Source organism: Barbus barbus (genome assembly GCF_936440315.1).
Source record: "Barbus barbus genome assembly, chromosome: 10".
In the NCBI taxonomy this organism is placed as follows: Eukaryota; Metazoa; Chordata; class Actinopteri; order Cypriniformes; family Cyprinidae; genus Barbus; species Barbus barbus.
In genome coordinates this window covers 25,922,623-25,937,206 of record NC_136738.1, presented here as the reverse complement: position 1 = coordinate 25,937,206, position 14,584 = coordinate 25,922,623, and the positions used below count along the sequence as shown (strand labels likewise).

Genomic DNA, 14,584 nt, shown 5'->3' with positions numbered 1-14,584 from the left:
CTCTTAGCTCAACTGTGGAATATATTCTCTCTTTCTTTGCTAAACTCAAAGCAGAAGTCTTACTATGGCTGTCTTGTCTTCCTCCATGTTGAAATTCTTCTCTTTAGATGTGTCTTTGAAGCTTGCCACTTACCACATTGATTTCATGGTTTCTTTTCAGCTTCTCCACTTTCCCTTGGATGTATCTTCTGTCTGCAGTATTCAAGGATACAGAGATGGCCTTTATCGGTTATGTTTGCATCAATCTCTTCATCAGTGTCAACACCATCATCTCCACATCCATTATTTACTTCCTGGGTCAGCTCAACCAGGGTGACCAGGTGAGAGAAGAGTCAGAGAGACTTTAACGTAACCATGCCACATTTTGCCCCAAAAAATTTTTTTTTAAAGAAACTAGTTTGTTTTTTTTGAAAAAAAAAAAAAAAATATATATATATATGTATGTATATATATATATATATATATATATATATATATATATATATATATATATATATATATATATATATATATATATATATATATATATAATTGGCAAAACAAACTGGAACTAGTTTCTAAAAGTTCACAGTGTTTCTTTTTTACAGTGTCACACGATCCTTCAGAAATCTTGCTGATTTGCACTAGAAGAAACTTCTCTTACTATCTATGTTGAAAACAGTGTGCTGCTCAATATTTTTGTGGAAACCATGCTACATTTTGTTCATCATTCTTTGATGAATATTAAGTTGAAAAGAACAGCATTTATTTTTAAATAGAAATAATTAGCAACTGTTTTGACTGTCACTTGATCAATTTAATGCATCCTTGTTGAATAAAAGTTCAAATTTAATTTAAACAACTTACTGACCCCAAACTTTTGTATAATATAATATACATTTTAGTAGACCTGAGTAGCTTTGCACATCATTCTTCCTTCTCTAACTTGCTTTCCCTGTCCATTTCAGAGCATCCAGAATGTGTACCGTACCATGAGCAACATATTCCTAGTCTTCCCTCAGTTCAGCTTTGGTAATGGGTTGATGGAGTTGGCACGGGTTGACATGCAGGTGCAGATCTTGAGCGCTTTTGGAGTGGATGCCTATAAGAACCCCTTCAGCATGGATGTTCTGGGCTGGATGTTCATCTCCATGTTCCTGCAGGGTTTCATCTGCTTCACGCTTCGTCTGCTACTTAACAAGAAGCTCCTTCGCAAAGTCAGGTATAACTGAGGCTCTGGCACTATGGATTCAAACTGGCTGGCACAGAGCTACTTTTTTCAATTTTACTTTGTAGTGCAGTGTACAATTTTTACATTTGTTATGCATTTGTGTATTTCTTCATAGATGGTTAGTCTGCTGGAAGAAGAACGTTGTTCAGAGCTATAGCCCCAATGAAGATGAAGATGTGGTGGCTGAACGTCTGCGTGTGGACTGTGGCGATGCGAATGCCGATATTCTGCAGGTTAACCATCTGTCTAAGGTGTACCAAAACCTGAACAAGCGGGTTCAGGCGGTGAAGAGGCTGTCTGTGGGCATCCCAGCTGGCGAGGTCTGTGCTATTTTCATAGTAATATTTATTATGAGAGCATTTACATGCACATGAAAATTCCAGTATTAAAATAAACATAAATTGGCATTCACAACACATTTTACTTCCTTAATATGAAGTACACACTACCAGTCAAAAGTTTAGAGTAGCTACAATTTTTTTAATGCTTGGTGAGCTGAAGTCTCATAAGTCTACTTAATATTTTGGAGGAAACCGTGATATACTACCTTTCAAAAGTTTGGGATAAGCAACAAAATAAATTAATGCTTTCATTCAGCAGGGATGCATAAAATTGTTTAAAAGTGACAGAAATCTTTTATAACATTATAAATGCCCTTACTATTTAAAATAAATGCTGTTCTTTTGAACTTTTTATTCATCAACAAATCCTGAAAAAACTGTATCATGGTTTCCACAAAAATAAAAAGCAGCAAAAACTGTTTTTATAAGTACCATTATTAATAGTTGAGCTGAGCAATAATAATTTAACCACAATGTGTTATTTATCTGAAAATGTGCATGTAGATGTGGTCACAGATGGGAAATGCAGCTATATTCCCAGAAAGTCTTGTTCAAGGCACTTGGCCTATGCTTCATTATAACTCTGAATGGTTTTTCATAGAAGATTTATTTAGCTCTTAAGAATAATCGATGGCAGCAAAACATTCAATGTAAATGAATGGAAGGTCAATATCTTCCTTAGTGCTTTGGATTGCTGGGAGTCAATGGTGCAGGAAAGACCACTACCTTCAAGATGCTGACAGGAGACATTAGCCCTACTGATGGCTCGGCCAAGATCCGTGACATTGACGGGTACCTTTTTTCCACTTTAAAAACTTGATCTGTAAATTTTACCATTGCTCACCATCTTTTTCTAATGCACTCAAGACTCTTTTACTGGACATTTGTGATTGGTTTCATTGCATGTTCATAAATCTCCCTGGCCTGTGTCCTCAGGAGATTGGTTGACATCATAGACTGCAGGAGAGAGGGCATAAACATTGGTTACTGCCCCCAGGTGGACGCACTGGATGACCTCCTGACTGGAGAAGAACATCTCTATTTTTACGCCCGCATCAGGGGCATCTCCAAGAGGGAGATTGACCGGGTAAGGTCACAGCTATATCAATGTCTGTTTCGTTATGGCCAAGGCCAGTTTCTTATCAAAGTGACTTACAAAAGTGCATGTTTTCTGTTGTGATGATACCTCTGTGTATGGTTGTCAAAAAATGTACTTCAATTTCAGTATTTGATACTAGTCAAAGTGCCAGTTTCAAGAGCTCAGAAGTTTGGAGTTTTTGAAATAAATTAATACTTTTATTAAATAAATGCTTTTCTTTTAAACTTTCTATTTATCAACAAATCTTGAAAAATGTATCATGATTTCCGCAAAATATTAATCCGCACATCTCTTTTCAACATTGATAATAATAATAAATGTTTCCTGAGCCCTAAATCAGCATGTTAGAATGACTCCTGAAGCATCATGTGACACTAAAGACTGAACTAATTGGCTGATAAAAATTCACTTTTGCGATCAATTAATTATATTTTAAAACATATTAAAATAGAAAAAAGACATTTCAAATGGCAATAATATTTAAAAGTATCACTGTATTTACAATATCTTTGATAAAATAAATGCAGCCATGGTGTGCATAAGACACTTTGTCTTACCAACTCCAAACTTGAACAGTAGTATGCTGTGCATATATAAGCAAATTTAATTTAAAGTAAAAGTCATGTATGCACAAGTTTAAAGGCAGTCAACTGTCAGTTACTGAGTCAGTACATTGCCAATAATATAGAAAGACTGACATCATTACATTTTGACATCAACTTGATTTGGAAATTCTGGTACTTTTGACATTCCTTATTATGTGCAACTACATTAAATGTATGCTGCTAATAGAGTTTGATGATTTGAAATGAGAGGCAAGAGATGAGGTGAAACAGACAGCTGTTAAATCATGTCAGAACCCATTTTGCATCAGTCTTTCGTCAAGTGGTACTCTAGCCTGATAACGTCTTGCCACACACGTAAAAATGTCAGGAAATGGAGGTTTAACAGTCATTTTGAAAGTACCAGCATATATTTTGATTGAGATGCTGCTGTTACCACCAGGCTTTTTAACTCTTAACTAACTTCACCGGTTTTTTATCGACCAGCCCAGAAATCCCTGCTGGACTTCTCAGTAAGATACGAATAGATCTTAGTTTACTATAGTCCGAAAATTGCATTTGACAGAAAATGGTTGGCTCTCCTCCATATTGATTAATGAGGAAGCTAATTAATCTTGCATTCTCTCAGGATTATTGGTAAAAAGCACTTCTGTAAAACATGCCTTTGGCTGCAGATGTGAACTCTTTATCAGTTTTCCGAAAGATTAAAACATTGGTCTGAGGGAATATAGCTTGCATAAAGAGTTGCAATGTCATATTAGCAACTTATTATGAATACAAGTTGAAATAGAGTTTTTATGAAACAATTTTTTTTTTGAATGTGTTAAATTTTGATGTGTATAACAGTGAATCATAGCTTGATTGCTTCTATAAAGCAGCAGCAATGTCAATATGAGAAAAGACACCAAGGTTCAATAAAAAGGTAAATGTGTGGAATAAATGAGCTTCGAAATCAAATTTTAGATTCAAAGACGTTTTTGTAATGCAGAACCTGCTGTGCTGTTCTCAGCAGCTAAATCACTGAAGATACATAGGGCAACTGTTTAGAAGATAAATCACATTGGTTTGTTTGTTTTCTCTGTATTGCATCCGCACAATAGTTTGATCAAGAAGCTTTATGTTTGAACTGAATATATCAACTCCATTATGATCAGAAACTGTGACACACTTATGACGTTATGAGCACATGGCTCAAACACGCACGTACCTCTCTGTCAAGCTCTAACTTAATTCAGGATACTTGGTTTGCCTGCAGAAAAAGAATCTCAAATATTGCATGTGATCTTTCACAGTCTTCCACAGACATTGTGAAAAGGGCGTCCCTTTGTAGATAAAAGTCAAACTTAAGATGCTTTATGAAGCTTGCCACCTACAGTTTTTGATTACAGTAGTTACATTTGAATAAATTCATCGTTTACTCAACCTCAAGTTGTTTTAAACCTACAGCTTATGACTTTCATTCTGCCAAGGAAATGCTTTGAAGAATGTTCATGCTGCTTTTGTTTATAGAGTGAAAGTGGATGGTGACAAAAGGCAATATTTTCAGGGAATAATTTGTTCTGTTTCTCACATAAAGCTTCAGAAGCCTTTAAGAACATTAATAGCAATATGTAAGTCATATTTGACTAATGCTGCTTTTTTTTCCTTCTGGAGCTTGACAGTCTCTGGTCACCATCCACTTTCATTGGAAGAAAAAGAGCTGCTGGAACATACTACAATAATTATGTTAATAGAAAGAAAGTCATACAGGTTTGAAATGACACAACTAACCCGTTAAATCTTTAAGAAAAGTTAATACAAAGTGCAACTTTGTCATAAATGAAGTAAAACCGGCACCCTGTAATGATGATGTTACCCTTGCATAAAAAGGGCAGGGAAGGAATTGATTTCACTATCTATCAATACCATCAGTCATCTTTTGTCTACCAAGGCTTCGTGTAAAAGCTGTTGAAACTTTGAAATGGCTTTTGCGGTTTGGCCCATTAACTTGGATTTGAGGATTTAGGGGAAACGGCTGGTAAATTTTGATGTCCTGAGGGAAGCGTGCAGTACAGTGCCGACCCAAAAAGATGATCTGTAGGTGCATATAACCCCTGTTACACGGAGAGTTCTTAATGGTTTCTTGCAGGTTTATGAGAGGCTATTTAAATTCATAGAATGTCTACTTGGATCCTTTGATGTATGAATCCAATTAGTTAAATGAATGCAGAAACCATGACATGCTCTGTGTGGGGTCAAATGTCAACAGACATTTAATCAAAACATTATTCAAAGTGACTCATTATGGTGTCAAGACCACACAGTTAATGTGTTAGAACAACTTGTTAAGCCTTTTTGGGGACAATTATTGCTTTGTTAATCAAAAATAAATTGCAGGGAAATTATGACTGAACTATAAGTGTGGAACGTGCTTTAAAATAAGGTTGCTTGATTTGGGGGGTGAATATAATTGCGATTTTTCAGATTTAAAATCGCAATTTATAATGGCTTGGTTTGCTGTGCTTGTTTATAATAATAATAATAATTATTATTATTATTCGGAAAATAAGATATTACTACTGTAATATTTCGCTGTAAAAAATATAATATTTAGCATTAGAAAATGTAAAGATCAAATTATCTGCTTTCTTATTAACATGCTGTCTTCTCTCTCCAGGTTGTTAACTATCTTTTGAAAAAGTTGGAGCTGGATTACCATAGACACAACACAAGTGAGAGCTACAGTTGCGGAACACGCCGGAAGCTGTCGACAGCCTTGGCCCTGATTGGAAACCCTCAGATTCTTCTCCTGGTGAGCAAAAAATTCACATTATCCTGCCAAGCTGAGACTAGTTTTTGTTTAGTAAATTATACAGCTACACTATAAATCACTGTATTGCATGTTATCCTGAGTGTTTGCTCAGAGGGGTTTACATGGGTAAAATGTTGCACACTTGTTACAAACACCTCTGAAATGCGTTGGTGTGCTGTTTGGCCAAAGTCTCGTAGCATATGAGTTATTCTGACTTAAAATTTTGCGGTGCATTGCATGATTTACCTGGAGAGTGTGTGGGTTTTGCATTAGGTTTTTCTTTTGTTCTGTAAGCGCAGAGAAACATCCCACATGTTTCTTACTGTACATGTCTCCTCTAACCTCTCAGGATGAACCAAGCTCTGGAATGGACCCACGTTCCAAACGTCACCTTTGGAAGATCATCTCTGAGCAAGTGATGGGCAAATGTGCTGTGGTCCTGACATCACACAGGTAATGATATTTTCTGGCTAAATATTGTCATGTACTGTATACAGACCTATTTGCACTGAGAAAAATATTAAGCATAATTTTATTAAGAAAGTAATTGGCCTTTATATTGTCATTGTACTAAGGAACGCTCTTTTAGATGTTAGATATATGCATTGAAGAAATATCACATAACTGTATGAAAATTAAACATTACATATTATAACAAATGCTGATTTTTATTTAATTTTATTGAAATAAATATCTTTAAGTATATACAGTATATGTATGTATGTATATAGTAGTAAATAGTTGTGTATATATAAACTATATGTATGTATGTATGTATGTATGTATATGTGTGTGTGTATATATGTATGTATTTTTTTCCTTCATTTTTCCTTTATAGTGGGCTTCTGTATTCAGTTATCTTTGGAAACTAGATAAAATGAAAGTTTAAGACAAACTTTAACTACTGGCTTTGCTAAGCATTGCCTGAAACTGTAAATTGATTTTAAAGTTTGAAGTTTGAAGACAGTGATATATTATATACTAAGACGCTATGTATATCTTATTCTGTTTGTAATATGTATGGTGTGTTTCTAGAGAAAGTTTTTGTCAGTTTTTATGGGTTTTAGAAAGTTGAATGGAGAGTTTCAGCAATATGTATTTGTGTCCTACAGCATGGAGGAGTGTGAGGCCCTTTGCACCCGTCTGGCTATAATGGTAAAAGGACAGTTCAGATGTCTTGGTTCCCTACAGCACATCAAAAACAGGTCAGTGCTTTATCCTGTCTTTCCTCCTACCAATTATTTTCCATGGCTCTCTCACGTCTCCTTTTGTTTTCCACACTTATTGTTACTCTAGAGCCTGATATCTCCTGCAGACACTTCATAATTTTGTCCCTGGTGATAAAATAATCTCTGTTCGTCTGACAGGTTTGGTAAAGGATTCACGGTGAAGATGTACTTAGCTGGAGCCTCCTACGATGTAGATATGATCAGTAACTTCATGCAGCAGAATTTCCCCAGCACGTTCCTGAAGGTGAGAAACAGAGCACATCATAATGAAGTTGGAGTTATTGAACAGTACGGTATATTGACTTGACGGCAATATGCCGTATCTCATTTCAAATAGAAATAGGATGTTTACTTACTGTAGAAGTCTTGAAGGCACAGCAGCAAAATTAAAACAGCAAATTCATTGGGTCAGAGTGTGGAAATGGACATAAAAATTTAATTATGCCTGTTTTTTGGGATGCTTACATTATTAGTAGCCCCAAGAGGGAAGAAAATCTTACAAATTTATGATGTGAGCACTTAAAGTGGATTTTAAAAGTTAACATTGTATATGTTCTGTTCATAAAGGATCATCACTCAAATATGGTGGAGTACCACGTGCCTGTTGCTCCCGGTGGTGTGGCTTCAATCTTTGGTCTGTTAGAGTCCAACAAGGCTGTACTGCAAATCAAACACTTCTCAGTCAGCCAGACCACTCTGGATGAGGTAAGATACATGAGATGTTTTTGGTCTTTCTTTATTTACCCTCATGCTGTTGTTCTGTGGAACACAAAGGGAGATCTATTTGTTTGAAGAATTTTCACACAGCTCTTTTCCATACAACTACAGTTCATAGTGATTTGTCAAGCTTTAACAGACACATAAAAGTAGTCCTTACACTATATTGTATACCTTTTGAAGTCAATGTGTGGGGAACAGAGCAAAATACAAATTAAAGAGTAAACAAGCGAGAAGTTCTTGAATGTTTAGTGGCCAGGAAGCAAAGATGGAAGTGGAAAGAAATGAAAAGAGACACAGGTGGTGATGTAGTGACTAAACGATTGTCTTGACTTGTCTCCTTAGGTTTTCATTAACTTTGCCATGGGGAAGACGGACACAGACGAACAGGAAGTCACTGAAGGAACGGACAATGACAGTCTAGACTCGTACAATGCTTTGGACTGATGAAATACTTGCACATTATGGGATTTAATTAACCTCAAAAAGATCTTAATTTAATGCATAGGAAATATTTTATAGGCTATATCTTATTTAGATGTTGTGATTTTTATGAAAGATAAAAAAATCTATTTTGTATTGAATAATGAAGTCGCCAAATACCTCATTATTGAATAGTTTATATGAATTATCATGTTAATTAACTGTTTCTGCTCTTCCAAACTTGGGTTCAAATATTGCTCAACATTAAAGGAACATCTTATGGAAGTTTGTTGCTATTTGTATTACCTTAAAAGGGTTAATATGCAAAAAGTCTAAATTAGTTTACATAGTTTGATGCAATCCATTAGTCTTTCATTTGTCATCAAACAACTCTGCTGCTTATCAAAGAAAATGAAGTCATTTATTTACTAAGTTGTTTGAAATTTTATTAGCTCTACCGGATATATATATATATTAATCAAAACATAAGTCATTTACACAAACAACCAACAATGTGGTACTCAATACAGAATTAAATATGTATGCAGAGTGAAGAGTCCATCCTCTTAAACTGCTAGCTGCATCGATGCAGCTCTTGTCTGGAGTTGATATAAATCACAAAGACCTTTTTGGCTCCAAGATATAAATGATTCTTCAATGTCTGCACATCTTCACTCTCATTAATATTTTCTCTGAAGGCCCATCTCTTGTGCAAGAATGTACTAAATATTTCATCGGCCCTTTCCTCTGTCTGCTTCAAGGCACAGTTCCTCTTTTAAAAATGTACCAAGCTTATTTTTACATTAAAGCAATTTTTCATATGCAGTTGTTGAGCGTTTGTCTTATTGAATGTAGTGCAATTGGTTCTTTGTCATGAGTTATGTCAATTTCTTTGCATAGAAAATTGAGCGCTGTTGAAATGAACTATCCAGGCATATTTCAGGCATGTTCTGTCTTTTCCCTTTATATACATATACTCTACCTGTGTTCCCTATATTATATATACACACACACACATATATGTATATGTATATACACACACACACATATATATATATATATATATATATACATACATACATATACACACACACACATATATATATATATATATAATTATTATTTTTTTGAACCCCTCACATAATAGCATTAAAAAAGCTAAATATCTCCACTATATTATACAGACACATTTTAAAAGCAAATTTACATAAAACATCTTCAGGACTGAAATGGGTATAGGGTTAGAAACTGTACTTGAATTATAACCTACAGTAAGTAAATTACAATGGAAATGATTAAAATCACTATTGTACTATTGTAACATAAATTAGTCACACGCTACCTATGGTAGTTAACTCTAATAATTAAAAATGATCAAGACATCATGCTTTTATAAAATATAAAATAAAAGTTATTGGAAAAAATATTTGATGTAATGCATTTATTCATGTATGATTACAGTACATATAGGATAAAATATATTATTCATAGAAGTTTTTATTTTAAAACGTTTTGGATGCTATTTATTGAACTTTTATGTTTGTGTAAGTAAAGCACTGCACTGCACACGTCATAGTCCCAGTTGACCAATCAGAGCGAAAGTTTGCGAAGCTCCTTCGCTTCCAGCGTTCTTGGCGTGAACTTCAAAACAAGTCTGTAAGAAATACTGTGATCGCTCTCTTGCTTTGTTATTATAGATCAAGAAAGATAATTCTGTCATACAGTCAAATCCTGTGACATGAACCAGGACTAGAGAGGCGCTTTTATGCTGTGTTTAATGGCAGCTATGCTTTAGTTTCATAATGAAAGCAGTCCAGACATCCTGGTTCTGGAGTCTGAAGACGCCAAAAACTGCCCAGTCCAAGTCATTTTGATTTAATTTTGCAGCTCATCCCTTATGAGAGAGCCGATGTGCCTTGAACATATATTTTGCAGGTAAAGCAAATTAGAAATGTTTGTCGCTGCCATTGATTTTATTGATTCGCATAATGCTTATCTGAATCCGTGGCTTATTTATAAATTGCAGCGTTTTCTGGTCTATGACATAGAATGTCAAATGAACTGTATTTAATAAACATTGCAATCTCAATTAAATTAATACGAGTTAACCTCTGTATATTGCTTTATTTTAGTTACTTTTCATCAAAGTATCCTCAATGTGCCACAGTAAATCAGACAGTGTTGCCAAGTTGGCATTTTCTGGCGCAATTAGGCTAACTACTGTTGCCCCAGTTTTTTATGTCCACGGGATGAAGCGACCCCAATAAAGTGATATTTAGCCGAATATTTATGCAATATTTTACCAGGGGAGCCCCGCCAAAAAACGTGTATTTTATTTCCCGGAACGCGATTTTTAAAGCTAGGTTTGCGTAGCAATTGGGCGGGTTTTATTTAGAAAACTTGGCAACCTTGTAAGCAGGCGCACCCCAGCATTCAGTTTACTAGATATTCATATAATGATTCATCTCACGCTTTCTGCAGCACTTCAGCTGTTTTTGGCTTGTTAGGGCCTTTTTCATTGACTTTCAGCATCTCAAACTTGCATTCACCTTCCCATAATACTCTTTTCTAATCATTTACCATCCAGTTTTATTTTCCCCATTCTACCCTTTTCTTCACATTTGCTAGCTTCAGATGTGGTTTTATCTGTGAAACTCTTCTTAAAAGGCCAGCGCCTCAGAGTCTTCTCTTCAGTGTTGCAGATGAAACTGGTGTTTGGTGTGTGCTGTTCATTGAAGTTGCCAGCAGAGCATCACTGTTTGTCAAGCTAGAGACGCTGAAGTTCCTGAAGTTCTCGCTATTTTTGCCTTCTGCAGTGTTGTGCATCTGGGCTGTCCACTTCAGTCTCTGTCCTGGTAAAATACAGTTTGCTTTCTTCTTTCAAGGCGGTGGTACATGTGATAGCCTTTATCTCTCAAATGAACAATAGACTGATGAGCTTCTAGGGAAAGCTGTTTCTTCACAGCCCTTTTGAAGCCAAAATTCGACTTCACAAATGTGAGTGTGCTCAGTACTCAAAATAAAGATTTTGTGTTGCAGTAAGTAGCACAACCTTTTTAACTGCACTGAGATAATAAGAAAGGACGCTTTAGTAATAAATTAATAAAAAATGCAGTGTTATACTATTGGCTGCTTAAAATGGGGCTTTTCTTCACAAATACAGATTGAATTACAAAGCCATTGTTTCAAATGGATATATTTTGCACAGTTATTATCACTTTAATTTGGATAATTTAAAAGGTACCTTGGTTAGCAGTAATCACTTTCAAAGACCATATGGTGTCCATATAGTATATATAAATTTGGGGTGAGTTGGAAAATAAACTGAACAGATCTATTGTACATTCAAAGGAAAGCCTTTGGCTTGAGTTACAGAAGGCATGGGATAACATTAGTGTTGAAATTCTCAGGAAATATATTGACACTATGCCAGAGAGATGCTGCTGTAATTACTGCAAAATGTGGACATGCCAAATATTAAAAGTACTTCATCTGTTGTTTGTTGTGCTCAGAGCAACTATCTGCATGTTTCATAAACATTATGAAATGAAATCATGTGTTGGAGGCAAAAAAAGGTCAATATTTTCAGCTGTTCTAACAATTTTGGCCACCGCTATAATTGTTATTATTATTATTTATATATTATTTATTTTTAATTTATATTATATATATATTATATATTTAATCTTTCACGTTCAGAAACCATATATTTTCTTAATTGCATCATATATTATAATTTATTTATTTTTAATGTATCTATATATTTAAATGAGAATAAACATTTACATTAAAAATAATTTATTTAAAGTGTGTGTGTGTATATATATAAGTAATTATATTTATTTTAATATATTAAAATAAGCAATCAAATAAATATTCTTGTGTATTTTATGTATACATTTCTATAAATATGAATTTTTGTCATTTTTTTCTCCCTCACTATATCACCTATCCATATCAAGTATGTATGTGGTCTGTCCTGTAGATCTTGTTCAGGACTGCATGGTGGTGCAAACTGGAGTCCCGTCTGAACCCCTCAGAGTCCTCAAGTAAGACAAGTCTTTTGCATCATGACATCAAATACCAATTATAACCAGAGCTGGCACCAGAGCATATAAAATTGGCACGTTTATATTTCTAGGGCGGGCCTGCAGCTGTCGAAATCATGCTGAAAGCGGGTGCAATTGCTTTCGATGGTGCTCGGTTTTCACTTTCACTTTTGAATTTTGCTCATGTTCAGGGGAGGGGGAGGAGGCACAGTAACTCATTTGGGGGGGTATGGCCCGTGAATGCATCCTGCAGCGCCTACCCTGATTATAACTTTAATACATGTATATTATTACGTCCCTTAATGTAATGTACTGAACGCTATGGACTTCTTCAATTGTTCTCTTTTTTTTTTCAACGCAAATCCTCAACTGAACTTTGAGACAGATAATGACTATAATTATGCAATGTAATTTTCCATAGTAGCTTTAGCAGTTTTCTCTGAGCTTGGGGTGCTGTTGCCAATGGCAGAGAGATGTGCTGTCTGACAGACAGGTCTGTGCCCCAGGGGTCAGGGCATTTAACGCTGCACAGGAGATTGAGTTGGTGGAGAGGTCATGCTGGTTCACTCATGCTGGTGCTGCTGTAGCATCAAAGACAACAGCTAGGCAGGAGAAGTGGATAAAACCACTGAATAAATGTGCTCATTACACCTTTGCACACCAGACTCTGCTTTAACTCTGTCATCATTACAAGGTTAATGTCAGCAGGGACATTTAGCCACTACTTAAAATGACGTCAAAGCTCACTTTTCTTTAAAGGTGTGAATTTTTCTTTTTTTTTTCTTTTAAAGCAATGACAAATAAGGAGATGATGCAAGGGACAAATCTTTTTTTAGTGGTTCCATACATTTTGAAAAACATTTATAATTTATCAAAAAATTCAGAAAATATATTAAATATTATCTTTGTTGAATGCGTAGTGTACATAAAACCTAATAAAAAAATGATATATATATTGTATATGTGTATATGTGTATATATATATATATATATATATATATATATATATATATATATATATATATATATATATATATATATATATACATACACTCACCTAAAGGATTATTAGGAACACCTGTTCAATTTCTCATTAATGCAATTATCTAATCAACCAATCACATGGCAGTTGCTTCAATGCATTTAGGGGTGTGGTCCTGGTCAAGACAATCTCCTGAACTCCAAACTGAATGTCAGAATGGGAAAGAAAGGTGATTTAAGCAATTCTGAGCGTGGCATGGTTGTTGGTGCCAGACGGGCCGGTCTGAGTATTTCACAATCTGCTCAGTTACTGGGATTTTTTTGTGAAGCCACAACACACACAACCTTGAGGCGGATGGGCTACAACAGCAGAAGACCCCACCGGGTACCACTCATCTCCACTACAAATAGGAAAAAATTGGACAGTTGAAGACTGGAAAAATGTTGCCTGGTCTGATGAGTCTCGATTTCTGTTGAGACATTCAGATGGTAGAGTCAGAATTTGGCGTAAACAGAATGAGAACATGGATCCATCATGCCTTGTTACCACTGTGCAGGCTGGTGGTGGTGGTGTAATGGTGTGGGGGATGTTTTCTTGGCACACTTTAGGCCCCTTAGTGCCAATTGGGCATCGTTTAAATGCCACGGCCTACCTGAGCATTGTTTCTGACCATGTCCATCCCTTTATGACCACCATGTACCCATTCTCTGATGGTTACTTCCAGCAGGATCATGCACCATGTCACAAAGCTCGAATCATTTCAAATTGGTTTCTTGAACATGACAATGAGTTCACTGTACTAAAATGGCCCCCACAGTCACCAGATCTCAACCCAATAGAGCATCTTTGGGATGTGGTGGAACGGGAGCTTCGTGCCCTGGATGTGCATCCCACAAATCTCCATCAACTGCAAATTGCTATCCTATCAATATGGGCCAACATTTCTAAAGAATGCTTTCAGCACCTTGTTGAATCAATGCCACGTAGAATTAAGGCAGTTCTGAAGGCGAAAGGGGGTCAAACACAGTATTAGTATGGTGTTCCTAATAATCCTTTAGGTGAGTGTATATACAGTGGTGTGAAAAAGTGTTGGCCCCCTTCCTGATTTTTATTTTTTTTTTGCATGTTTGTCACACTTTAATGTTTCAGATCATCAAACAAATTTAAATATTAATCAAAG

At 35.5% G+C, this 14,584-nt stretch overlaps 1 protein-coding gene across 1 annotated transcript in view; it reads left to right on the top strand.

Annotated features, from left to right (window-relative positions):
- LOC306876230 (glucosylceramide transporter ABCA12-like) overlaps positions 1-9,199 on the top strand; it is a gene marked incomplete at its 5' end in the record, with an annotated part of 37,729 nt that extends 28,530 nt beyond the window's left edge. The window contains 11 exons of the mRNA XM_079427239.1: positions 161-320; positions 948-1,201; positions 1,326-1,530; positions 2,234-2,343; positions 2,488-2,638; positions 5,870-6,004; positions 6,354-6,457; positions 7,117-7,209; positions 7,372-7,477; positions 7,801-7,938; positions 8,296-9,199. Coding sequence (XP_079283365.1) covers positions 161-320; positions 948-1,201; positions 1,326-1,530; positions 2,234-2,343; positions 2,488-2,638; positions 5,870-6,004; positions 6,354-6,457; positions 7,117-7,209; positions 7,372-7,477; positions 7,801-7,938; positions 8,296-8,397 — 1,558 coding nt within the window. The 3' untranslated portion in view covers positions 8,398-9,199. The remainder of the gene's footprint in view (positions 1-160; positions 321-947; positions 1,202-1,325; positions 1,531-2,233; positions 2,344-2,487; positions 2,639-5,869; positions 6,005-6,353; positions 6,458-7,116; positions 7,210-7,371; positions 7,478-7,800; positions 7,939-8,295) is intronic.
- Between the last annotated feature and the right edge of the window lie 5,385 nt (positions 9,200-14,584).